Below are 26,502 nucleotides of genomic sequence, written 5' to 3'. Positions count from 1 at the left end.
GTTGGGTAAAAATGTCAAAGGAACAGAATGGATTGATTTGCTGCATAGAATAATGCCTTTGTTACATTGGTCAACAACCTTGGTCCTTGTAGTTACAGGGTGTGGAGACTAGTTCCAACCAGCATGTACACATCTGATTTGGCTAATTAAGGTGTGTTTGAGACATTGCAATTGGCCTGGACAGAATCGCTGATCTACAAGTTACCTTGAATCCACCAAATAACTGCCAGGATAATAGAATGCATGAGGTGTCAGTGTTTGTCTAGGTCAACCTGTACAAATAGTTTTGCAGGACCAGGTTTGTGACCACGGTGAGTCAAATACAGTTTGCAGGTCATGACTGAAGTTGTTTTAGTCACCTGAATTTTCTGTTATAATGAAGTAGGTGTACATTCGTAGTTGTGGTATTTGATGTCTCTGTTACATTACCAAAACAACCTAAAAGAGTCACTAATGGAAAAACTATTTTTAATCAAGACATGATTACATCCGGCAGTGTAAGTAACCATTTCACAGCATATTGATTCGGGCCATGAGCAATGCCCATTTTTTCAATAATATATTTGAATTAATTAACTATTTTGACATTTATGCCAGAAAAAATGATTAATTTGGCGAGAGACGGAGCGGGATCTAGTCAATCCAGATTATAAAGGCGGCGCCCTACACCGGAAATGTGACGACAATCTTTATAGCAAGTTTAGTGCGCGCAAAAGTTATTTAAACAGGCGTACATATTCAGGTAAGTAGCTTTCTGAATACATTGTTTCTCGTCCACACAAATTATTATAATTGGATGGGAATTCGTGTTCAATATATTCTCGAAATTAGAGATCAACTCGAGCGCTCACTGCCTGTTGCATTGCTGCTCGTGCTCTGTCAAATCTGCTCGCCCAAAGCAAGGGAGATTGTGACGTCAGCGTTATGTTTAAATTATTCTACAATATTTTTCTTGTCATAAGAAGGTTGTTTGCCGGTGGGTTGGGTACAGTAGATAGTTGACCCGCGGTGTTGTTTCCGCCTGGCAGATGGAGTTATCCCTGCTCCGCTCCGCCAGACTCGGCCTGGAAGTACTGGAGCGAGCCTCGAGACGGAGTGTAGACTGGTCTAGTGCGAATCCGTATCCCAGTACAACACCAAAGGATGACAACGCCGGGAGTGAGGAGGTAGGCCTATGTGTAATTGAGTACATTTACATGCACACTATTAATTCGATATTACATTTATGGCCGAGTATGTCGTTAGTCATGCAAACACCTATGTTTATAATAATCGGCGTAAAGTCATAATCGAAGTAAGCATACGCAGATTGCACAGCAAACCTGGTATTTTAATCTTTCGAAGTATTAGGACATCTCAACACTTTAGTCGACGCCAGCCGTGAATATTTGATATGCGCATGTGCTAGCACCTTCAGCGCAAACTTCCCATTCAAATCAAAATCAAATCAAATTTTATTTGTCACATACACATGGTTAGCAGATGTTAATGCGAGTGTAGCGAAATGCTTGTGCTTCTAGTTCCGACAATGCAGTAATAACGAACAAGTAATCTAACTAACAATTCCAAAAAACTACTGTCTTATACACAGTGTAAGGGGATAAAGAATATGTACATGAGGATATATGAATGAGTGATGGTACAGAGCAGCATAGGCAAGATACAGTAGATGATATCGAGTACAGTATATACATATGAGATGAGTATGTAAACCAAGTGGCATAGTTAAAGTGGCTAGTGATACATGTATTACATAAGGATGCAGTCGATGATATAGAGTACAGTATCTACGTATGCATATGAGATGAATAATGTAGGGTAAGTAACATTATATAAGGTAGCATTGTTTAAAGTGGCTAGTGATCTATTTACATTTCCCATCAATTCCCATTATTAAAGTGGCTGGAGTAGAGTCAGTGTCATTGACAGTGTGTTGGTAGTAGCCACTCAATGTTAGTGGTGGCTGTTTAACAGTCTGATGGCCTTGAGATAGAAGCTGTTTTTCAGTCTCTCGGTCCCAGCTTTGATGCACCTGTACTGACCTCGCCTTCTGGATGATAGCGGGGTGAACAGGCAGTGGCTCGGGTGGTTGATGTCCTTGATGATCTTTATGGCCTTCCTGTAGCATCGGGTGGTGTAGGTGTCCTGGAGGGCAGGTAGTTTGCCCCCGGTGATGCGTTGTGCAGACCTCACTACCCTCTGGAGAGCCTTACGGTTGAGGGCGGTGCAGTTGCCATACCAGGCGGTGATACAGCCCGCCAGGATGCTCTCGATTGTGCATCTGTAGAAGTTTGTGAGTGCTTTTGGTGACAAGCCGAATTTCTTCAGCCTCCTGAGGTTGAAGAGGCGCTGCTGCGCCTTCCTCACGATGCTGTCTGTGTGAGTGGACCAATTCAGTTTGTCTGTGATGTGTATGCCGAGGAACTTAAAACTTGCTACCCTCTCCACTACTGTTCCATCGATGTGGATGGGGGGGTGTTCCCTCTGCTGTTTCCTGATGTCCACAATCATCTCCTTTGTTTTGTTGACGTTGAGTGTGAGGTTATTTTCCTGACACCACACTCCGAGGGCCCTCACCTCCTCCCTGTAGGCCGTCTCGTCGTTGTTGGTAATCAAGCCTACCACTGTTGTGTCGTCCGCAAACTTGATGATTGAGTTGGAGGCGTGCGTGGCCACGCAGTCGTGGGTGAACAGGGAGTACAGGAGAGGGCTCAGAACGCACCCTTGTGGGGCCCCAGTGTTGAGGATCAGCGGGGAGGAGATGTTGTTGCCTACCCTCACCACCTGGGGGCGGCCCGTCAGGAAGTCCATTACCCAGTTGCACAGGGCGGGGTCGAGACCCAGGGTCTCGAGCTTGATGACGAGCTTGGAGGGTACTATGGTGTTGAATGCCGAGCTGTAGTCGATGAACAGCATTCTCACATAGGTATTCCTCTTGTCCAGATGGGTTAGGGCAGTGTGCAGCACATTCTGTGCGAGTAGAGTGAGTTCACTGAAAGTATGCAATTTAAAAATGGTTCTCACATGCAAACTTTATTTGTCCGAACTCGGAATGTGGTAGAACGTTTGTTTTGTTGGCGATTTTCTGCATTTATAAAAAGACCCATCAGTAGCCAGATTTCAGATGTCCCATGTATTGTATACAGATGTATTAGGGACATCGTTATTCATGCAAAGTATGCATGTAAACGTTTTAAACGAACTATTATATTAATCTGACTATCCACAATAATTGTATTATTGCGCTCATGGGGCCGTGCAGTCTTTATGTCAGCTATCTTGTTTTCTCTGGTTTCTTTAATATGTGAAGCACTGGGGCATTTTGGGAACTTATCTCATTTGTCTCATGCAATTGCTACATCCATTTTTTGACTAATAAATTAAGGATATGTACCCCTTTTGATTCTTGAAGAATATCATTTAAAGTTGCAATATGCAGAAATTGATCCGCCTTTTCCTGGTTGCTAAAACGAATTGTTTGCCTAATTTCAGTTTGTGACAAAATAAGCTGATAGAGTGTAGAGAATCATTGTACCATCTAAACCACCGTGAAATATATTTTCCATAACCCAAAAATATAGTATTTTCAGCTGTTTGAAGCTGGTGTACAAAACATTTTAGAACGGGAAGCATAGAAATAGCGCACATAGAACAGATCTACTGCTTCTTTGACTTGCTTTCAAGTAAATGCTAGATCTATAACTCACATTTTGAATTTGGCCGGGTTGCCCCAAAAGTTACATATTCCCACTTTATTTGAGCTTAGTTCAACTGTCGTACCCTATCAGAACCCAAAATATATTTTTATTTTATTTATTTAACTAGGCAAGTCAGTTAACAACATTCTTATTTACAATGAAGACTTATGAACAGTGGGTTAACTGCCTTGTTCAGGGGCAGAACAACAGATTTTGACCTTGTCAGCTCAGGGATTTGATCTAACAACCTTTTGGTTACTGGCCCAACGCTCTAACCACTGGCCTACCTGCCGCCCCTTATAATATAAGTTTGTTTAACTCCAATGTTTGTAAACAAAGTCAATCTAAAACACTGTATAGACTCAACATGGTTAAACTATACATTTGGTAGCATCAATGGTAAGTCCTTGTATCTATAGCTCTTTGTTATTGTTTCTACTGCTGATTGCCACTTTGATGTCCAACTGTCCATATTCAGGTTCAGGGAGACTCAGCCCACACCAGCCTGGATGATGCTTTTGAGACAATAGCTGAATTCATGGCACAGACAACATATCAATGCAAGGTATGTGCTCCAAACCAATTCTACTGCCCTTACTTTGCATGCTTTTGTCAATGCTAGATAAATATGTTTGTATTACAGAACTTTTACATGTCGGAGACAGAGCCTATGGAAAATGAGAGAACCCATGTGTGTAGATACCATTCTCAATCTCACCAACACCCAGGGACCTCACTGCAGACCAGGAAACATGTGAGGCAAAGTTACAGCCTTTCAGTGCAACAAGCTGTCATAAAGCCATATTGTACATTTGAAATGGTGTTTCTTGTCATACTCCTGTGGTTGAGATACAAAGCTATGCCTGTGTTTCTACAGGCACAGTCATCACCTGAGGATTTCCACATTGATGTGTCTCCAGGTACCTATAAAATTACTGCAGGAACGCAGGACTCACAGCAACAGACCCGGGTAGTACGCATTAATGCTGGAGAGAGCATGAACCTCACATTTCACCTCTAACCTCTCAACCCTGACCAATCCCCATGACCTTTCTGCTAACAATAACAAACCTGCCCAACCTGAATGTTTACGTACATATTTTCACGTCATACTATCGTCTTCTGTTGAAATGTCGCTTTAGAGCGACAGTGATAATGTTATTAATTTGCTGCTAAATGAGAAGCCATATTTTGATGATGTAATCATGATTTTGTTTTTATATTCAATTTTGTATGTAAAATGTCTATCCAAACACATCACGTAAATAATTTATATATTTTTTTTGTCACATCAGAATAATAAAGTATATATTTTATATCAATGATCATTTAGTTTATGGCACAGTTTTTCTTGTCAACTCAACAACTCTCAATCAAATGTTTAATACATATTCTCCACAAGATTCATATCTGATAGACAATATTCCTCTCACAACCAGGAAGTGGGTGAAACGCTGAGCCACAAGATTCATATCTGATAGACAATATTCCTCTCACAACCAGGAAGTGGGTGAAACGCTGAGCCACAAGATTCATATCTGATAGACAATATTCCTCTCACAACCAGGAAGTGGGTGGTGAGCCACAAGATTCATATCTGATAGACAATATTCCTCTCACAACCAGGAAGCCACAAGATTCATATCTGATAGACAATATTCCTCTCACAACCAGGAAGTGGGTGAAACGCTGAGCCACAAGATTCATATCTGATAGACAATATTCCTCTCACAACCAGGAAGTGGGTGAAACGCTGAGCCACAAGATTCATATCTGATAGACAATATTCCTCTCACAACCAGGAAGTGGGTGAAACGCTGAGCCACAAGATTCATATCTGATAGACAATATTCCTCTCACAACCAGGAAGTGGGTGAAACGCTGAGCCACAAGATTCATATCTGATAGACAATATTCCTCTCACAACCAGGAAGTGGGTGAAACGCTGAGCCACAAGATTCATATCTGATAGACAATATTCCTCTCACAACCAGGAAGTGGGTGAAACGCTGAGCCACAAGATTCATATCTGATAGACAATATTCCTCTCACAACCAGGAAGTGGGTGAAACGCTGAGCCACAAGATTCATATCTGATAGACAAAACCTTAATGTATAAATAGTTGTGGCCGTGTTGCCAGCGGTTAACTGAAGTATCGTTTTTGGATGAGGTCTGGAGTCTGTCAAGTGAAACACATCCCTGATGGTCACCCTTCTCCTCTCACAACCAGGAAGTGGGTGAAACGCTGAGCTGTGATTGGGTGAGCCACTGATCTTAATGTCAGGGTAGATAGTTTTTGGTGGACTGGAATTTCCAGGTACTTTCCCTGACAAATCAACAGATGTAATCATATTTATGGTTGAACCATGCATGTTGTACTTAGTTTTGGTTGGTTTAATCATCAGTTTTAAGTTACTGCATTTTCAGCATACAGCTCAAATCAAATTGTATTTTTCACATGCTTCATAAACAACCAGTGTAGACAAACTGTAAAATACTTACTTCTGGGTCCTTTTCCAACAATGCAGAGTAAAATAAAAAGTGACAAGGAATAAATACACAGTGAATAACAATGAGTCCAAATATTTCTGCGGGGGAATGGCCCTAGCCCTCACCCTCTGATCCAACAGGCCCCAGACGTGCTCAATGGGATTGAGATCCGGGCTCTTTGCTGGCCATGGCAGAACACTGACATTCCTGTCTTGCAGGAAATCACGCACAGAATGAGCAGTATGGCTGGTGGCATTGTCATGATGGAGGGTCATGTCAGGATGAGCCTGCAGGAAGGGTAACACATGAGGGAGGAGGATGTCTTCCCTGTAATGCACAGCGTTGAGATTGCCTGCAATGACAACAAGCTCAGTCCGACGATGCTGTGACACACCACCCCAGACCATGACAGACCCTCCGCCACCAAATCGATCCCTCTCCAGAGTACTGGCCTCGGTGTACCGCTCATTCTTCGACGATAAACGTGAATCTGGTGAGACAAAACCGCGAGTCCTGTCTGGTCTAGCGACAGTGGGTTTGTGCCCATAGGCGACGTTGTTTCCGGTGATGTCTGGTGAGGACCTGCCTTACAACAGGCCTACAAGCCCTCAGTCCAGCCCCTCTCAGCCAATTCTGGATAGTCTGAGCACTGATGGAGGGATTGTGCATTCCTGGTGTAACTTGGGCAGTGGTTGTTGCCATCCTGTACCCGTCCCGCAGGTGTGATGTTTGGATGTACCGATCCTGTGCCGGTGTTGTTACACGAGGTCTGCCACGGCGAGGACGATCAGCTGTCCGTCCTGTCTTAGCGCTGTCTTAGGTGTCTCGTAGTATGGCCATTGCAACTTATTGCCCTGGCCACATCTGCAGTCTTCATGCCTCCTTGCAGTATGCCTAAGGCAGGTTCACGCAGATGAGCAGGGACCCCGGGAATCTTTCTATTGGCGTTTTTCAGAGTCCGTAGAAAGGCCTCTTTTAGTGTCCTAAGTTTTCATAATTGTGACCTTAATTGCCTACCGTCTGAAGGTGTTAGTGTCTTAACGACCGTTCCACAGGTGCATGTTCATTCAATGTTTATGGGTCATTGAACAAGCATGAGAAACAGTGTTTAAACCCTTTACAATGAAGATCTGTGAAGTTATTTGGATTTTTACTAATTATCTTGGAAAGACAGGGTCCTGAAAAAGGGACGTTTCTTTTTTTGCTGAGTTTAGTGTAGCGAACTCCGAATGCCCAGGATTTTGGAATGAGATGTTTGACGAGCAGGTACACGTAAGGTACTGTTTGTGCGTGTGCCTTTTGAATAGATCTCTGCCCTTTATGTATAATTCAGCAGTCACAGTGGAATATCTGGTTCATTACTGCAGTGAACAACCGAGATGGAGAGAACTGCCATTTTGGGGACAGTGTTTTGGTTTGTAATGATCACAAGGTTGTAAGACTGAACTGTCTTGTATTGCTCTGGAAAGTGTCAGTGTCCTAGGGTGGCTGTCCAGTGACTCTAGTCCCATGGAGATGCTATGTAAGAAGGAGAGAGGATGGGAAGAAGAGAAGGGTAGACATTCCTTTCCCCCACTTCTAGTACAGTTCAATAATCAGACATGGGTGCACATTTTTGACCTAGTACTACACAGTTAATTACAATAATCAACAAATCATCAAGTATGCCTTGGGGTCCTGAGGACCTTGTTTGCTGACCCATGTTGACTCCAATGCTTCCCACAGTTGGCTGGATTTCCTTCGGGTGGTGGACCATTCTTTATACACATGGGAAATAGTTGAGCGTGAAAAACTCAGCAGTGTTGCAGTTCATGACACAAACTGGTGTGCCCGGCACCTACTACCATACGCCATTTAAAGGCACTTAAATATTTTTCTTACCCATTCACCCTCTGAATAGCGCACATACAATCTATATCTCAACTGTCTCAAGGCTTAGAAATCTTTTACAAGGATCGGACCCTTTAAAAAAAAAAGGCCTAAAATGACACCCAAATCTTACTGCCTGTAGCTCAGGACCTGAGGGAAGGATATGCATATTCTTGATACCATTTGTAAGAAAACACATTGAAGTTTGTGGAAATGTGAAATTCATGTCGGAGAATATAACACATTAGATCTGGTAAAAGATAATACAAAGAAAAAAATGTTTAAAAAAAAAATCATCTTTGAAATGCAAGAGAAAGGCCATAATGTATTATTCCAGCTCAGGCACAATTTAGATTTTGGCAGCAGTGTATGTGTAAAGTTTTAGACTGATCCAATGAACCATTGCTCATCTGTCAAATGTATCAAGACTGCCCAAATGTTCCTAATTGGTTTATTAATACATTTTTAAGTTCATAGTTGTGCACTCTCCTCAAACAATAGCATGGTGTTCTTTCACTGTAATAGCTACTGTAAATTGGACAGTGCAGTTAGATTAACATGAATTTAAGCTTTCTGCCCCTATCAGATATATCTATGTCCTGGAAAATGTTTTTGTTACTTACAACCTCATGCTTATCACATTAGCACAACCGTCCCGTGGGGGGGGGTCTCTACGAGTTTAAACTGTCTCCTCCCCTTCATCTACACTGATTGAAGTGGATTTAACAAGTGACTTCAATAAGGGATCATATATTTCACCTGGTCAATTTATGTCATGGAAAGAGCAGGTGTTCATAATGTTTTGTACATAAATTATGGGTTAGTTATAACAATCTTTGTGTATAAGGTCCTCCTGTGAGTGGAGATAAAGACCACGTCTCAGCACGACGCCATTGTTAGTAAGTTTCACTCCTCGATTGTTCAGCCTGCCTTGCAACAGGTTGGCTTCCAGCAACCTCCTCTCCATAATGTGGTGCAGCTGCTACAAATTATTATTATTTTTTTTAAATTTTAGCAGACGCTCTCATCCAAAGCGACTTACAGTAGTGAGTGGATACATTTACATACTCTTTTTTCTGTACTTGTCCCCCGTGGGAATTGACCAAAGAGTTAGGTCTGCTTCGTGTTTTCATTCTTTTTTTGAATATATATATTGCGATACTGGTATTGTCACCCCTAATTACTTTACAATGCAGCATAATGTGACTTGCAGGCCTTATGTGGCCTGTAAACTATGAGTTTTCGGCCACTGTATTAGGGTAAAACTAGGCCCTCAAAATAAGGCCTTATGAAAAATGTATTGTATTGTATTGTCTTCCATTTAATTTGAATGACAATATATTCACTTATGATCTCATTTGGTGAAGATCACAGGACTGGAAATGAAAGAATGCAACAACCAACAAACATGGGTGGTTCTGGCAATTCTAAAATTCACTCGAAAAGGAACCCTGGGAAATATGCAAATAAGGCGATTGAATTCTGGTCCTGGAGGGCCGAAATGTTTCTGGTTTTGGATTTTTTTTTATGGTTCTTCAAATAACCATCCCATTTATGGTTCTTCAGAGACTCTTAAAATGGTTCCCCTATGCTATCGCTCTCAAGAACCTTATTAGGTTCAAACTTAAACCTTTATTTTTAAGAGTGTAGATGCAAGTACAACACATGCATTTGTTCTCTTTCACACACATAGGCCTTCACACTTACTGTAGCCTACGTGTATGCAAATTCAACTGTTACTATACTCAATCAGGAAATGGAGGAACACACAGGAATAGGCAAAAATTACAAAACACTATTACAAATTTTTTTTGTATGATAAAATACTTGTATTTTTTCAAATGTATTTAATTAAAATACATGTATTTACAAATACAGTGCATTCTAAAAGTATTTTGATCCCTTGACTTTCCCCCCCCAAAAATGTATATTACAGCCTTACTCTAAAATTGATTTTTTTAAAATAAAATCCTCATCAATCTACACACAGTACACCATAATGACAAAGTGAAAACAGGTTTGTAGAAATGTTAGCAAATGTATAAAAACAGAAATACCTTATTTACAAAAGTATTCAGAACCTTCGCAATGAGACTCAACATTGAGCTCAGGTGCATATTGTTTACATTGATCATCCTTGAGATGTTTTCTACAACTTGATTGGTGTCCACCTGTGGTATATTGAATTGATTGGACATGATTTGGAAAGGCACACACCTGTCTATATAAGGTCCCACAGTTGACAGTGCATGTCAGAGCAAAAACCAAGCCATGAGGTCAAAGCAATTGTCCGTAAAGCACCGAGACAGGATTGTGTCGGCACAGATCTGGGGAAGGGTCCCAAAAAATGTATGCAGCATTGAATGTCCCCAAGAACACAGTGGCCTCCATCATTCTTAAATAGAAGAAGTTTGGAACCACCAAAAGACTCTTCCTAGAGCTGTCTGCCCTGCCAAACTGAGCAATCATGGGAGAAGGGCCTTGGTCAGGGAGGTGACCAAGAGCCCAATAGTCATTGACAGAGCTCCAGAGTTCCTCTGTGGAGATGGGAGAAGCTTCCAGAAGGATAACTATCTTTGCAGCACTCCACAAATCAGGCCTTTATGGTAGAGTGGCCAGACAGAAACCACTCCTCAGCAAAAGGCACATGACAGCCCACTTAAGAGTTTACAAAAAAACACCTAAAGGACTCTCAGACCATGAGAAACAAGATTCTCTGGTCTGATGAAACCAAGATTGAACTCTTTGGCCTGAATGCCGAGCGTAATTTCTGGAGGAAACCTGGCACCATCTGTACGGTGAAGCATGGTGGCAGCATCATGCTATGCAGGGGTTTGCAATTCCAGTCCTCGAGGGCCAAATTGGTGTCGGTTTTGCCCCAGCTAACACACCAGACTCTAATAATGACCTAATCATGATCTTCAGTTTAGTATGTAATTTGATTAATCAGCTGTGTTTGCTAAGGATGGAGAAAAAGTGTGATGCCAATCAGGCCCTCGAGGACTGGAGTTGCCCACCCCTGTATGGGGATGTTTTTCAGTGGCAGGGACTGGGAGACTAGTCAGGCTCGAGGGAAAGATAAACCGATCAAAGTAGAGAGAGATCATTGATGAAAACCTGCACCAGAGCGCTAAGGACCTCAGAGTGGGGGCGAAGGTTCACCTTCTAACAGGACAATGACCCTAAGCACACAACCAAGACAACGCAGGAGTGGCTTCGGGACAGGTTTCTGAATGTCCTTGAGTGGCCCAGTCAGAGCCGGGACTTGAACCCAATCTAACATCTCTGGAGAGACCTGAAAATAGCTGGGCAGCGACGTCATACCCAAGAAGACTCAAGGCTGTAATCGCTGCCAAAGGTGCTTCAACAAAGTACTGAGTAAAGGGTCTGAATACTTATGTAAATGTGATATTTCATTTTTTTCTTTGTCATTATGGGGTATTGTGTGTAGATTGATGAGGGGGGAAAACAATTTAATACATTTTAGAATAAGGCTGTAACATAACAAAATATGAAAAAAGTCAAGGGGTCTGAATACTTTTCAAATGCACTGTTTGTTCGAATAGATGCAGGGTTTTTATTTCAGCTGTTCAGAGACATAGGCTGCATCATCATGGTTCAGAATGATTCAAGCTTTTTAATAATGTTAATTCCCTTAGCCAAAAATGTTCAATGTTAAATTGACAAAACATGGAAAATATTCCATTGTCCTGTCAGGTCCACATCTTCACCTGCGGGATTAAAACTAGACTTAATTTCTCTCGTGAATGATCTGATTTCTCTCTAAACAAACCAAAGGTTGGGCTCAAAAAAACCTACCTAAATGGAATTCAAGTAATTGGACCAACGTTGGTCAATTAGTCGTTTAATAACCCCCCCAAAAAACATTGGTTAGCAAAGATTATAATATACTGACACTTAGCAGCAGCTATGTTAGATAAAACGCATGCACAGAAAATGATCCGGATCATTAGCTTTAAGAAAAAATACAATTAAAAAAATGTATTTTTTGAATTGATTTACAATATTATAGAACATTTTATTTAACTAGGCAAGTCAGTTAAGAACAAATTCTTATTTACAATGATGGCCTAGGAACAGTGACTTGTTCAGGGGCAGAGTGACAGATTTTGACCTTGTCAGGTCAGGGATTCGATCTAGCAACCTTTGCGGTTACTGGCACAACGCTCTAACCACTAGGCTACCTGCCGCATCAAAGAATTTTCTACAAAATTTGTTAGAATGTAACTTGTCTATAGTGTAATAAGACCAAAAATAAAGAAACTTTATCTGTGATATTTCACACACACACAAATATTTTATTTTCCTTAGGTGGGTGTGGGTGAAAACTCAGTATATGTTGCCATGGCCTAAAAATAGACTATATAAATTACAAATGAGTGTGAGCCCTTATATATCCAACTTATACGTTATCTTTTGTAGGGTAATTCTGTTTCATTAAGTCAGATATACAATAAGCTTGCATAAAGGTCACGTTATCATGTCTGCATCAATACTCAGCCGTCATGAGCTCAGTTCACTGCATTGCCCACATACCCCCATTTTTTTCCCACACCACCTTGTTTTCAACATGGATGCTCGACATTTCCCAGTAAATGTTGTTTACATGGAACATTTACAGACTAATTTGATCTCAGCTGTATGACATAACACAGAAATTAGAAAGGCTCATAACGATCTAGTTACATGTTACGTAAAATGCAAAGCGTCAACCGTTTTGTAACGTTAAAAAATAACATTTAGTCAAACGCCACAAACAATACACATAATGGCGCCTGCTAGGGGCCCATGAACGTGTATAATGAAAATATTACCTGAAATTGCGAAGGTTTAGCTGGTATGTGGCCAATGGGAAGACCACCATTGAGGTGTAGACAACCAATAGAATGGTGGTAAATTCAGTTGGGGTTGGTCTTTGTTGCAACGGCTTTTCTTCATACATGTTCCCGGGTGCAAATGCTCTCATAACGTTTCCTGCACTGATGCATGGTGGTCGAACGGAGGGATTGTTGGAAAATTGCGGAGGTTAGTATATAAATTGGGTATTTTTTTTTTTTACCCAGTGTGCATTATTCCCACAGCCATCTCTGAGAAGAACTACAACAGGGACTGTAAGATGAGGAACGGGAGAAACCTGCTTTACAATAAAATTGAATGTCAAAGAACAATCATTCTTAACCTGAATTAGCTAGCCAATAGATGTTCTTGTTGCCTAAGTGCATTATCAGCTACGTGTGCAACCCACTATAGTGTTCCTATGAAGCGACGAATTATTGTTAGGCTACACAGCTGGCTGTGTAACAGTCAATGTAGCCTATTGGGAAACTCCAATTCAACAAATTTAGGCTAGGCTATCACTTGATGAATTGCGGTTTTGTCTTAACACAGATTATCTTTATGTATCGTTAACTCGTGTGCAGTCTTCTAACTCAGTTGTTCCCAACGTTTTAAGGTTACTTGTACCACCAATTTAATTTCTCTGCCCGGAGTATTCCTTCATGTCCATTTTACCAGCAGGCCTATGGACTCATGTCGAAGTACCCGCTGTGGCTAGGGCAAACACCCTCAGTGGGTCTAGTACTCGTAGGGAAAAACTTTCCTAGCTATCCTGCTCTGGCACATGCCAGTTTAGAAGTGGCAACGTTTGTAACAACGCGTCTGTCTCAAGCTTGCAAGTCATTTCACCAAATAAAGTTAGTGTATGTTGCCTAATAAATCAAACTTGTATACCAATACTTAATATACATAGCAATTTAAAGTTGTCTACGTTTTCTCTAAAGACAGAATGCTGAATAAAATAACATTTGCACTTACTCTGTTGCAGGTTGTATGTGTGGTTGGTCTTTGAGACACTTCCACAGTGAAGTATTGCTTACCTGACTTTTTAGATGCGTATTGATTATTATTATTTTTTACATTGAACTTTTATTTAACTAGGTAAGTCAGTTAAGAGCCAATTCTGATTTGCAATGACAGCCAAACCCAGATGACACTGGGCCAATTGTGCACCGTCCTATGGAACTCCCAGTCACGGCTGGATGTGATACAGCCTAGGTTCGACCCAGGGACTGTAGTGACACCTCTTGCATTGAGATACCGCTGCGCCACTCAGGATACTGATCATTTATTGCCAGAGAGGGGTTGTTTACGTAACAGGTTGAAATAATAAACTTGGCAGGTTAGGAGAACTAATGCAGTAGGTTAGGTGAATTAAATTAACATAGCGGTTTAGGCTTAGCTACCATGCTACAGTTGTCAACAACAGTTGTCCCTGATAAGACCACTGGATAGAGCGGTAGGCCAACTCCATCTAACTACAACGGTAGAAACTAAAGTTCCATCTGTGGTGAGAAATCATCAGTATCATAACACCGATACTGTCGTTGAACTTGATATCACCTGGTACATGTGCAGAACCATGTAAACACCTGCAGACTTTGCTTACATGCATGCGTCGGTGCATGTTCTTCCATCTTGTGCCTTTGGTCACAAGCAAACAAATCTTTATTGCCACATACCGAGACCATCGTTTTGAAGTTGGCTATATAACACTTTCCTGGGGATATTTTGTCTAAAATGTCAACCAAGTGAAGGACCAACAACATGGATAATTGTTAGAGTAAGTTCAACTGAAAGTGTATGCAACATTCTGACTTGTAAAGGGGAATGTAACTTAAATGTGCGTGGCATTGCCTACATAATTTAAAGGCATCGTCATATTTTGTGTATGTAGTGTCAATGGCTGTTGCTACATCTTTTTGCCCTATTTGCCCTTAATTTAACCTTTTTATTTTATCAGGGAGTCATACTGTGACCAAGGTCTCTTTTACAGATGAGCCCTGAATAGCAGAAAATACACGTCGATGTAAATACAAAGTGCAAGAAAGAAAAACACGGGCACAAAAATTCAAATCGAAGTTTATTTGTCACGTGAGCCGAATACAACGGGTGTAAACCTTATAGTGAAATGCTTACTTACAGGCTCTTAAAAACAAACACATTCACAGTCTAGGACCGTTGACTGAATAATCTGCTTTCTAATACTTAGCTAGAGGCAGGACCTATTTCTATAGAAGAAGCCCATTTTTATTCTTAGCTGCTTAACTAACTCCTCAATATTCTTTTTAAAAGACAGCGTTTCATCTATCCATATGTCCAGATATTTCTAAGCAGGAACACGATCGGATTGATATGGACACCGTACATAAGCTTAAATCATCATAGTTATTTTTATGTGCTCCAGAGAACAACACATACTTAGTTTTACCTGCATTCAGTACCATTTTCAGGTCTATAAAGTGTTTCTGTAATACAATGAGGGCGGACTATAGAGCCTGGTCACCTGTGGGGGCAATGGCATACACAACAGTATCATCGGCATATAAGTGCAGGTTATTTTTAATTTTTTACAGACAAGTCGATATTGTTCATTTAAGCTGTAAAAAGTACAGGACCCAGAATCGACACCAGCGGGACACCTTTGGTAATATCCAGGAAACCTGATTTAACACCATCGATCGATACACAATGAGGTCTATCTGTCAAGTCATTTTTAAACCATTTACATGCAGCCTGGTCTAGGCCAATTTTAGGACTGCCTTTTGAATTTGCAGTGCGTGATCAACAGTATCAAAAGCCTTTGTGCTGCCCTCTTCATTGACTTGTCAATGTTGCTTTTTATCCATACAGTTAACCACATTTATAACTAGGGATGCAGACTGATTTACATTTCAAGATAGGAAAGATCTTAGCTGAGAATTAATCAAGGATTCAAATATTTTCGCTCAGCAAGAACATTTTAGGAACAGAGTGATTAAATAATTATTTAGGTCACCACCTTTTGTGAAGGGGGAGAACATGGGCCGCCTTCCAAACCTTGGGGATAGTACCAGATATAATCGTCAGGTTGAAAATATGGGTTAATGATTCAGCAATCGGGGTGGTTTTTAATCATCAATCTTAAGCAAGGCATCTAGCACATAGTATACTGAACAAAAATATAAACGCCACATGTAAAGTGTTGGTCCCATGTTTCAGTAGCTGAAATAAAAGATCCCAGAAATGTTACATACGCACAAAAAGCTTATCTCTCATTCTGTGCACAAATTTGTTTATATCCCTGTTAGTGAGGATTTCTCCTTTGCCAAAATAATCCATCCACCAGACAGGTGTGGCATATCAAGAAGCTGATTAAACAGCATGATAATTACACACATGTGCATCTTGTGCTGGAACAAAAGGCCACTCTCTAAAATGTGTAGTTTTGTCACAACACAATGCCACAGATGTCTGCAGGAATGTCCACCAGAGTTGTTGCCAGAGAATTGAATGTTAGTGTTAATAATAAACTGGTCTTGAACATCTCTACTAAGAGCATTGTTTTTGGTACAAGTTATTCCATAAGTTCTAGAACTTAGCTGAATCTGGTAATGAATGGTGTTGAGGAGACTAAATTACTTGGCGTTACCTTAGATTGTAAACTATCATTGTCAAAACATATAGATTCAATGGTTTTAAAGACGGGGAGAGGCTCTGCTTTTTTGACACCACACTCCACAAAGCAAGTCCTGCAGGCTTTATTTGTATCTTAATTATTGTCCAGTCAAGTGGTGCGAAGAAAGACCTAGTTAAGCTGCAGCTGGCCCAGAACAGAGCAGCACATCTTGCTCTTCATTGTAATCAGAGAGCTGATATTAATACTATTCATGCCAGTCTCTCTTCACTAAGAGTTGAGGAGAGACTGCGTTACTTCTCGTTTTATAAGAAACATTAATGTGCTGGAAATTCCAAATAGTTTGCATAGTCAACTTACACACAGCACTGACATACACACCCCACCAGACGTGCCACCAGGGGACTTTTCACAGTCCCCTGGTCCAGAACAAATTCAAGGAAACATACAGTAAGTATTATACAGAGCCATTAGTGCATGAAACTCCCATCTTATATAGTGCAAGGGAACAGCAAACCTTGTGTCAAAAAACAAATAAAGCAACTCCTCACGGCACAATGCCTTTCCCCCATGTAATCTACTTGTCTATGTACTGACATGTATGTGTAACTGATAGATGCACACTCACTACACGTTAATGTTTTTCAATGTATGTAAATTGTAAAGTCTTTTTGTCTGTAATGTTTTTTGTTGTTGTTGGACCCAAGTAAGACTGTTGCCATTGGAGTCGGCTAATGGGGATCCTAATGTATCAAATAAAACATTTTTCATTTCTCTACCATAAGCCGCCTCCAATGTTGTTTTAGAGAATTTGGAAGTACGTCTAACTGGCCTCACAACCGCAGACCACGTGTATGGCGTCGTGTGGGCGAGCGGTTTGCTGAACGTAGTGCTCCATGTTGGGGTTATGATATGGGCAGGCATTAGCTACGGACAATGAATACAACTCCATTTTTAAATACGGCATTTTGAATGCAAAAAAAATACAGTGATGTGATTGTGAGGACCCTTTTTTTAATGCACAAATTAAATAATTAAATAAAACTTGTATTTCATAATTTGAAACTGAATTGAGCATTGGATTGTTTTCAAATTCAATTTAATTGAAAATGCTAATTCAATATTTATATATTCAGTTTCAACATGGTATATATTTACATTTTTTTCATCTGTGTATCAAGTTTACAAAACCTATAATTTCAAATTGACCAAAGTTTCATATATTCAACTTCTCAGATTTTAGGTTTTCAAGTTCAGTTCTCTAAATTCAGAGCTAGAGACATCTTGAATCATGTTTGTTTTTTTGTCCTGTTTGTTTGAGTAGGTTGAGACATGCTCTTGGCCCAGATAAACCGTGACTCCCAGGGGATGGCAGAGTTCCAGGATGCAGACGGCCAGCAGGTGACCCTCTGTCTGGCTGAGGCAGTGACCGTGGCAGGTGAGCTCTGTCGGGGTCCTAACCCAACACAGGGGAGGTCAAAGGGTCAAACCAACTACTAATGGGATGTGGTCAGAGAATATAATTAGATGTATGTATCGCAGTTCAGAGTAAAATACTACAGCAAGCTTGGTACTTTGCTTATATCCCAAGACTGGGTTAGGAAAATAGCTTTCATATTCCCACAGTATAACTACTATCTGTATCAACACTGTCATTCCACTATATCAACATATGTAGATGGGTTTTGGAACTCAACGTGGGACCTAATTAAAGTAACATACTGCCTAATAGAAAAAGTGCACCACCACAACTTAGTTGAGTGTGCTAATACTGACTGTTATGATCCTATATAGACGGCGATCATATGGACACAGTGAGTCTACAGGCGGTAACCCTTGCCGACGGCTCCACAGCATACATACAGCATGACCACAAAGGTAAGCGTGCATCACTCTCTCATATCATTATCAGTGAGGTGAGAGAAAAGCAAAAATGTCCACATTTGCCTCAGGTCTTCTCTATGTACAAATGCAAGGTCTTATCTTCTATGGTAAAGATAAGGGAAGGGAGTAAGCTAATCCTAGATCTGTGCTTAGCAGGGGCTTCTGAGACAAGTATGTTGTGGCTCAGTGACAGCTCTGATTAGAGTTCAGTCTAATTGAGAGGAGTAGTTTCCTTTTCAGATGGACAGCTAATGGACGGACAGGTCATCCAACTGGAGGATGGGTCTACTGCATACGTCGAGCATATGTCCATGCCAAAATCAGGTGAAGGAAATGAACCAGACTCTTACATGTACTTTTACCTGCATTGTTGGGAAGGGCCCGTGAGTAACCATTTCACTGTTAGTCTACACCTGTTGTTTACGATGCATGTGAAAATAAACATTTGATTTTTGACCTGTGCTTCTCTGGCATAACCTGGATAACATCTGTGTTTCGTTGACAGACGTTTGTGTATAATGCATTTCTAGAGACTACCATGTGTATTGCATGTTTATATTGTAGGAGGAGACAGTTTGCAACTTGAAGATGGACAGGCTGTCCAGCTAGAAGATGGAACAACAGCCTACATTCATGCACCCAAAGGTAAATGTTGTTCATCAAGGATGTAGGCCAGATTCTGTCTGGTCTCTCTTTATTTCTTCTCTTGGATTGGCATTAGGTTTAGGTATAATTATTTATCATTAGCAATAGGATAGAAGTGACACCTTTCTCTTTGTTAGGCCATGTGATATTTTTTGCCTCAAATTCAATCTCGGGTGTACAAGAATACCTAGGGGAGTAGTGACTAGGGGTCACATTGGTCACGTTTAACCTTTCTCCTGATACCTCCTCAGAGACATATGAACAGAGTAGCTTGCAGGCGGTGCAGTTGGAGGACGGCAGCACGGCGTACATCCAGCACACGGTGCACATGCCCCAGTCCAACACCATCCTGGCCATTCAGGCCGACGGCACCATCTCCGACCTGCAGACAGACGGGGGCATAGACCCGGAGACCATCAGTGTGCTGGAGCAGTACACCACCAAGGTAGTGTGATATCTAAACCCAGAGCCATAGAGGGAAGTATAGATTTATTCATATAGACATGGATACTAAACATGTCACCTCTGCTTTGCTCTGCAACATGGTCATGAAAAGACTGGGTTGACAAAGTATTTGGTTCCTTCCCTTATTACTGCACACATTAAAGCTGGGTGGGAGTAGAGAATGTTCCAGGTTACTATAGGGCAGGGGTACCCAACTCTTACCTACGAGGTCCAGAGTCCAATGGTTTTCTGTTTCTACCTTGCAATTAATTGCACGCACCTGTTGTCCCAGGTCTAAGTCAGTCCCTTTATTAGAGGGGAACAATGAAAGTATGCAGTGGAACTGGCTTTGAGGTCCAGAGTAGAGTTTGAGGACTCAAGGTTATGGGCTGCAGTATTTCTGTGAAGAGAGTCTCATTCAGAAGCACTATATAATGATGCATTTAATTTGCTTGTTCGCCAGGTGGAGAATTTAGAGAGTGGGCTGTTTGGCCGAGAGGAGACTGATAATGGCATCCACATGCAGGTACTGTCACTCAGCTGGATAATGTTCATTAGGGCAGGGTTTTTCAACCCTCGCACCCAGATGTTTCACATGTTTTGTTTTAACCCCTAAACTGACACGCAACAAAGAACTTTTGAAAACATTTTGCGATGGAAAACAAAAAGGTATGTATCTTACTCCACAAGTCCAGGTAGGTCCTCTGTGTTTTAGTACGGTCTCTTCCTGTTTGGTGGCTAATGAACAAAAGACCCTGGTTTGTCATGAGGACCTAATGTCTCCTCTTCTCTTCAGATTGTTGTCCAGGGTCAAGAGGGTAGGACAGGAAGGGTTTCACACGTAGGAGAGAAGTCCTTCCACTGTGACCACGAGGACTGTGGGAAACTCTTTACCACTGCTCACCATCTAAAGGCAAGGCCTTGTGTTTGACTCAATACCATTCTCCTCTCTATGTCAAATATTTTCTCTAATGAGTTTTGTTCTTCTTACTTCTAATAAAAGCTAGAGTATTTTGTGTGTGTGTGTGTGTGTGTAGTTTGTTTTTACTGTTGCTGTAATATAGCTTTGTTTGTGTTTCCCACAGGTACACGAGAGATGCCACACTGGAGATAAGCCATATATCTGTGACCACATTGGCTGTGGGAAGAAGTTTGCTACAGGTAGCAAGCTACTGTGAGGGCTTTAACTCTTCTCATGGGTTATACAACCTTGCTGATTTCTTCTTTGTGTTTAAATTGTCTCTAGACTAAAGTTGTTTGGCACCTTGTTTTGTCCTCTTCAGGGTATGGGCTGAAGAGTCACTCGCGTACACACACTGGGGAAAAGCCTTACCGCTGTCAGGAGATCAACTGCCAAAAGTCTTTCAAAACATCAGGAGACCTACAGAAGCACACACGGACACACACAGGTACAATACACTGGTACAATACACTCCCGGTAGAAATGCACTGGTACAATACACTCCCGGTAGAAATGCACTGGTACAATACACTGGTACAATACACTCCCGGTAGAAATGCACTGGTACAATACACTGGTACAATACACTCCCGGTAGAAATGCACTGGTACAATACACTGGTACAATACACTCCCGGTAGAAATGCACTGGTACAATACACTCCCGGTAGAAATGCACTGGTACAATACACTCCCGGTAGAAATGCACTGGTACAAGGAAGAGGATGGGTTCCACTTATTCTTCCACCTATTGAGTTTTCTTTGTCACTGTCTCCTCTGCCTTGTTTTGGGGTCAGGTTGCTATTTTCAATATAGGCCATTGATAGATCTCAGGTTTCTCACTCTCGAACCCCCATTATGTCTAATGTACATTCTGAGACGTAGTCTTACTCTCATTTGTCCTGCCTTGTGTTGTTTTCAGGAGAGAAGCCATTCAAATGTCCTGTTGAGGGCTGCGGACGGTCGTTCACCACCTCCAACATCCGCAAGGTTCACATCCGCACGCACACCGGAGAGCGGCCGTACTACTGCGCTGAGCCCAGCTGCGGGCGATCCTTCGCCAGCGCCACCAACTACAAGAACCACATGAGGATTCATACAGGCATGTACCAAAATACTAGGCTTCTTCGTTATATGTTATTTACATGGCCATATAGGAAGGAGCTGTCTGATGGAGACTTTTGGGACCAAAATGTCATGTTCTTTTTTTTTTTAAGCAATCACAATATACCTTGACTGAGTTGTTTTTTTTTGCCCAATGATAACAATGTGTTGTACCTGTCCGTGTGTCCAGGAGAGAAACCGTACGTGTGCACCGTGCCAGGGTGTGATAAGCGATTCACTGAGTACTCCAGCCTGTACAAGCACCATGTGGTCCACACGCCCTGCAAGCCCTACAACTGCAACTACTGTGGGAAGACTTACAAACAGATCTCCACCCTGGCTATGCACAAGCGCACAGCGCACAACGACACGGAGCCCATCGAAGAGGAGCACCAGGCCTACTTTGAGCAACCCACAGGTCAGTGTTTGTGTACACCTGTGCACATAATGAGAGGGAAAAGTAACTGCACTCTGTACTCAGCTGTGACATATAGTAGACAGAATAGCAGTTTACCTCTTTCTAAAGAAATGGCGAATGATGAAATCATTGATTTCTTAAATTATGTTGAATACTGACAAATTGCAATGATTGCTTGGATACGGAGATGACTTTCATTGGCCCTCATTCAATCTCAGACGACCTGTCATCAACACGTTAAACCTGACCCTATTAATTTATTCTGTGGTTTTCTCAGCTTGACCCTGTTTTTCCTGTCTGATTCAGATGCCATTGATGATCCCGAGGTCACCTACACATCTGTCGTGGAGGTGGACGACTCCTTGTTGGAACAGGTGTCTGTGGGGACCCCAGAGGTTCTAGGTCAACAGCACCAAGTGTCTCTAGTCACTCAGGATGGAACAACACAGCAGGTAAGCATCCATGTCACACATCAGTGTTTCCCCTACTATTGGCTCACTTGCTCTCCCTTGCATATGGATGGATTTTATATTATTCTTTGCTTTTCATGTCTTTTCGCTGGAACGAATTATCTTTAAACTTAAATAATGCATTGCTGGGTGCGTAACAGGAACTGTTCTTCAAGAACTCTTTTATAGAGGAAATGAAGAAACACCATTCGTACATGTGTGTTGATGAGTGCATGTTGTGACGGTTGGAGTAGTAGGAAACGAGCTGATGTTGTTATATTTCAGGTCAGTATCTCCGAGGCGGATTTGCAAGCGATGGGCGGTACAATTACCATGGTAACACAAGAAGGTACCACCATCACCATCCCAGCCCATGAGCTGATGTCACAAGGGCATTCTGTCACCATGGTGACAGAGGATGGCACAGAGGGACAGGTATCTATCAATTATTAAAGAATGTTTAGTTATAATTATTTTTATGTAAAGTTGGTGTGTTATTTAAAAAAAATTATATTCCGGGTTGCTGCCCATCTGCACTACTGCCAATGTCCATTCTATGTACTAGGAAAAGACAGAAATATATGTATCTACAATTTTTTTCTGGGTAGATGTTGGTAAACCAAGTATACCTTCAGCAAAAAATAAAATAAAGATTCCACACACTCCCAATACATGTGGGATTTATTTAAAAAAATAAATAATAATAATAATATTTTCAAAACATGAGTGACCAAAAACAAAACATACTACAGCATAATTACATGTAATCTACAATATTTATAATAATAAACGCACAAAATACAGGATTTATTTTGACTTAAGGGACAAAATGTTTCGAGGCCTAATCAATCTCACTTCGGAGCAAAGTCTTTGTGTCCTTGATTTTTGCGTTCTATATTTTATACTCTATGTATCTCTTTTTCAAATGTTATTTCTGTCCTCTGCAGGTGCAAATTATGACCCCAGATATGACCACGTTCCAGACAGTGGAGGAGGTGGATTTTATCCAGGAACAGGAGCACCAGGTGGTGTCTTCAAGCCCTCACCCGGTCACCCTATTGGCTACTTCCAATGGCACTCACATCGCTGTACAGGTATGCCACAATGAGCAGCCTATGGATGTTAGTTAGGCTGCGTTTACACAGTTACCCCAATTCTAGTGTATTGGCAAATCTGATACCTAGGTCTATCTGATCTTTTCCCCAATGTGTAAATGGAAAAAACAACAGAATCTGATCTTTAGGCTGTGTTTACACAGGAAGGCCAATTATTGGCAAAAGAGCTTACCTGTTTGGTCAAAAGACCAATTAGTGGAAAAAGATCAGAATTGGGCTGCCTGTGTACGTGCATTCGTATGCGAATCTCAATCCTGATACAATTCTGATGCTTCAAATGTGACCTCAGTCTGGATGCATATATATATATATCTTTCACATTACCTGCTGTTACCATGACAACCACCACAACATTTAAAGGAGCAGTGACAGGAAATTAGCGTTGCATCTTTGCTCAGTTTGAGAGGCTACGTGTGAATACGCAGATCGGATAGAGGTCACATGTAAAACTGAGTGTCAATCAGAATATAACCTGAATTGGGTTCTTCAGATGGCTTTGTAAACACAGCCTTGGTGAACATGTTACCTAGCTACTTGGTTTGGGAGATGGAAGGTAACACCACAGATGTTTCACATTATGTATAAACCTGAAGCATACGGTTGGCATTTCCACTCACTACCAAATATGGTGACGATGGGAAGCCCAGTGGCCGAAGAAGATTGAGCGAGATGGATTTTGTCTGACATTCTGCAAATCTTCTCATCCATTAAGCATTTGATCTCAATGTGTTCTGTTCCCAAAACTACAATCTGTTAGTGGACATTTTTTTTTTTTTAAATTAGCCTTTACTCTTTGACAAAGTAAAAAAAAAAAAAAAAATGATGTTGTTTAGTTTGAGTGCAAGGGTGAGTTGAGTAATTGCACTGCGTGGACTTCAGAATAGGTGTTACGTAATGGATATATACATGTACATGCTAGAACTCACCAATAGAATCTCTCTAGCTTGGCTCTGCCCCAAATGATTAATTTGCTACCATTGGAAGACCATAACTACAGGCTATCTTGGGTTAGTTATAGAAACATTTGGTTCTAACATTACCTGATGTTGCAGATATATAATATATATATATATATATATATATATATATGAATGAATGAGAGAGAATTCCATGTGGAAAAGGGGACAGCTCCTGCTCTTCATTCAGTATCCGTCTTAAATGATATGTTCTGTTTGACTGTTCCCCGTAGTTTTGCCGGATGAGAACACATTGAACTGATATTTCTGCCATTGATGATATTCACATGAGTTTCAGACCAAACAAAGAGTCATCAGCAAAGATTAAACCTGAGCTATTTGCCATTGGCTAATCCCTCCCCACCCAACCTCTGTGTTTTGCTGTTTAAACGCTCAGGTGAACTTGATGGGTAGGTGGGGTTGGATTGGGGTTTAGCAGGAGCTGTGTGCCAAGGGTTGTGGTGACCACTCTCCAGTTCTGGTGTTGACCTAACTGTCTTAATGAAAGAAGGCCTATAGTCACATAATGTGTGGACTGTGGTTTATATGCAATCGAGGTCCAGTGGACACCTGCCTCTAGCCCTGTGGCCCACTACTGCGTAGGCTGATCCCACAGAGTGGCTTGTTGCTTACCAGGATGTGTCCCAAATGGCACCCTGTTCCCTATATAGTGCACTTCTTTTAGCAGGGCTCTGGTCAAAAGTAGTGCAACATATGAGGCGTAAAGTGTGCCATTTGGGACATGTATTTCCTGCTACTCCAGGAAACACCTAGAATTGACATGATTTACTACATTCTGAATCTTATCACAAGGTGCAGAAGGAAGCCAGTCCCCTTGGCGAAGTGTTTCTTTCCACTTGTACCCTCCAGGCTCCACCCTGTATCTGTTTTGGGTCATTTGGTAATTAAATAAAATGTCAATGTTGATATGTGGTAAACAAAATTAATTGCAACAGTAAACTTTGTCACAGAAATGTTTGTTTTTATATAAACACCTGTTATGTTCATAATAAGGAAAACATTTGTTGTGAGAAATTAGACTGAAATCACGTAGCCAGTAAGCCAATAACAGTTAATCATTCAGAAGTTCAAAGCTCCCTAGGACTAATATCACTTCAGTGCTACAAGGTGTTAAACAAAGCAAGCCATTGTTCTGCCTGAGGGGGTTCTGTAACAGCCAAAGTGGGCAGATACATGTACTGGCTTGTTAACCCATTGATTGCTTCGATCTGCCCTCTTGTCATGCTAATGAAAATGCAAACACTCTCTAATCCCTCTGTGGTATAACAACCTGTCAAGCTCGTTAATCACACAAAAGAGCAATAATACTGATGAGGAAATGGTAGTGGGTTTGGAGATGGTGGGGAGATTAATGGATTAAACTTGTGCTAAATATGTTAGACTTTAATTTCTAATAACATATGGTGTTTTTTGTGTGGTTTTTTTTAGCTCGGTGATCAACCATCATTGGAAGAAGCCATCAGAATAGCGTCGCGAATACAGCAAGGCGAGACCACCGGATTGGACGATTAACTCCACAATTAACTAATAGCAAAGAATAAATTGTGTCTAAACTATTTTCTAGATTCTACAATAATTGTATGTGTGTGTGTGTATATATATATATATATATATGTTTTGATAACTGAAGTCCTATGTGGATTTAATGTGCTCCTTCAGCCATTGGTGAGGACAGGATTATTTCTATTGTGCAACTGCAATGTACAGCTAACTCATTTTTTTTTTTGTAATAAAAAGATTGATCACACAATATACTGTGTACATAAAGTTTGTTTGGGGAACAGAGAAAGACAGAACATCATGAACCCCTTGGTCCCATTACCTTACAGTTTTATTGAGACAGAACAACATAGAACAACTACCACTATTAGTTAAATGTTGTGGACACAATCTTGAGATATATAGATATTTTTATGATCTATTTTTATGATTTATAACATTTTATCTTGCCGATTTATTGAAATTAAGGCTTGAA

General features: G+C 41.1%; 2 protein-coding genes across 4 annotated transcripts; both read left to right on the top strand.

Annotated features, from left to right (window-relative positions):
- The first annotated feature begins 286 nt into the window (after positions 1–286).
- LOC112218330 (A-kinase-interacting protein 1) lies at positions 287–5,023 on the top strand. 2 transcript variants are annotated; one of them, XM_024379034.2, is made up of 5 exons: positions 287–311; positions 1,029–1,166; positions 4,177–4,263; positions 4,342–4,452; positions 4,576–5,023. In XM_024379034.2, the coding sequence occupies exons 2-5, from the start codon at positions 1,029–1,031 to the stop codon at positions 4,717–4,719; spliced, it is 480 nt and encodes a 159-aa protein (XP_024234802.1). In that variant the 5' UTR covers positions 287–311; the 3' UTR covers positions 4,720–5,023. The 2 variants fall into 2 exon arrangements, with proteins under 2 accessions (XP_024234802.1, XP_024234801.1); XM_024379033.2 differs by lacking the exon at positions 287–311 and adding an exon at positions 595–742.
- A 7,954-nt stretch (positions 5,024–12,977) lies between these two features.
- znf143b (zinc finger protein 143b) lies at positions 12,978–26,289 on the top strand. 2 transcript variants are annotated; one of them, XM_024379040.2, is made up of 16 exons: positions 12,978–13,104; positions 17,856–17,969; positions 18,326–18,409; positions 18,644–18,739; positions 18,980–19,060; positions 19,312–19,505; positions 19,968–20,030; positions 20,301–20,417; positions 20,590–20,665; positions 20,788–20,913; positions 21,387–21,566; positions 21,759–21,986; positions 22,293–22,438; positions 22,721–22,870; positions 23,383–23,529; positions 25,956–26,288. In XM_024379040.2, the coding sequence occupies exons 2-16, from the start codon at positions 17,864–17,866 to the stop codon at positions 26,037–26,039; spliced, it is 1,878 nt and encodes a 625-aa protein (XP_024234808.1). In that variant the 5' UTR covers positions 12,978–13,104; positions 17,856–17,863; the 3' UTR covers positions 26,040–26,288. The 2 variants fall into 2 exon arrangements, with proteins under 2 accessions (XP_024234808.1, XP_024234809.1); XM_024379041.2 differs by lacking the exon at positions 12,978–13,104 and adding an exon at positions 14,553–14,698 and having other exon boundaries at positions 25,956–26,289.
- Positions 26,290–26,502: the final 213 nt, after the last annotated feature.

This window comes from Oncorhynchus tshawytscha, linkage group LG01 (genome assembly GCF_018296145.1).
Source record: "Oncorhynchus tshawytscha isolate Ot180627B linkage group LG01, Otsh_v2.0, whole genome shotgun sequence".
NCBI classification, from domain to species: domain Eukaryota; kingdom Metazoa; phylum Chordata; class Actinopteri; order Salmoniformes; family Salmonidae; genus Oncorhynchus; species Oncorhynchus tshawytscha.
This window is presented reverse-complemented; position numbering and strand designations above follow the sequence as displayed.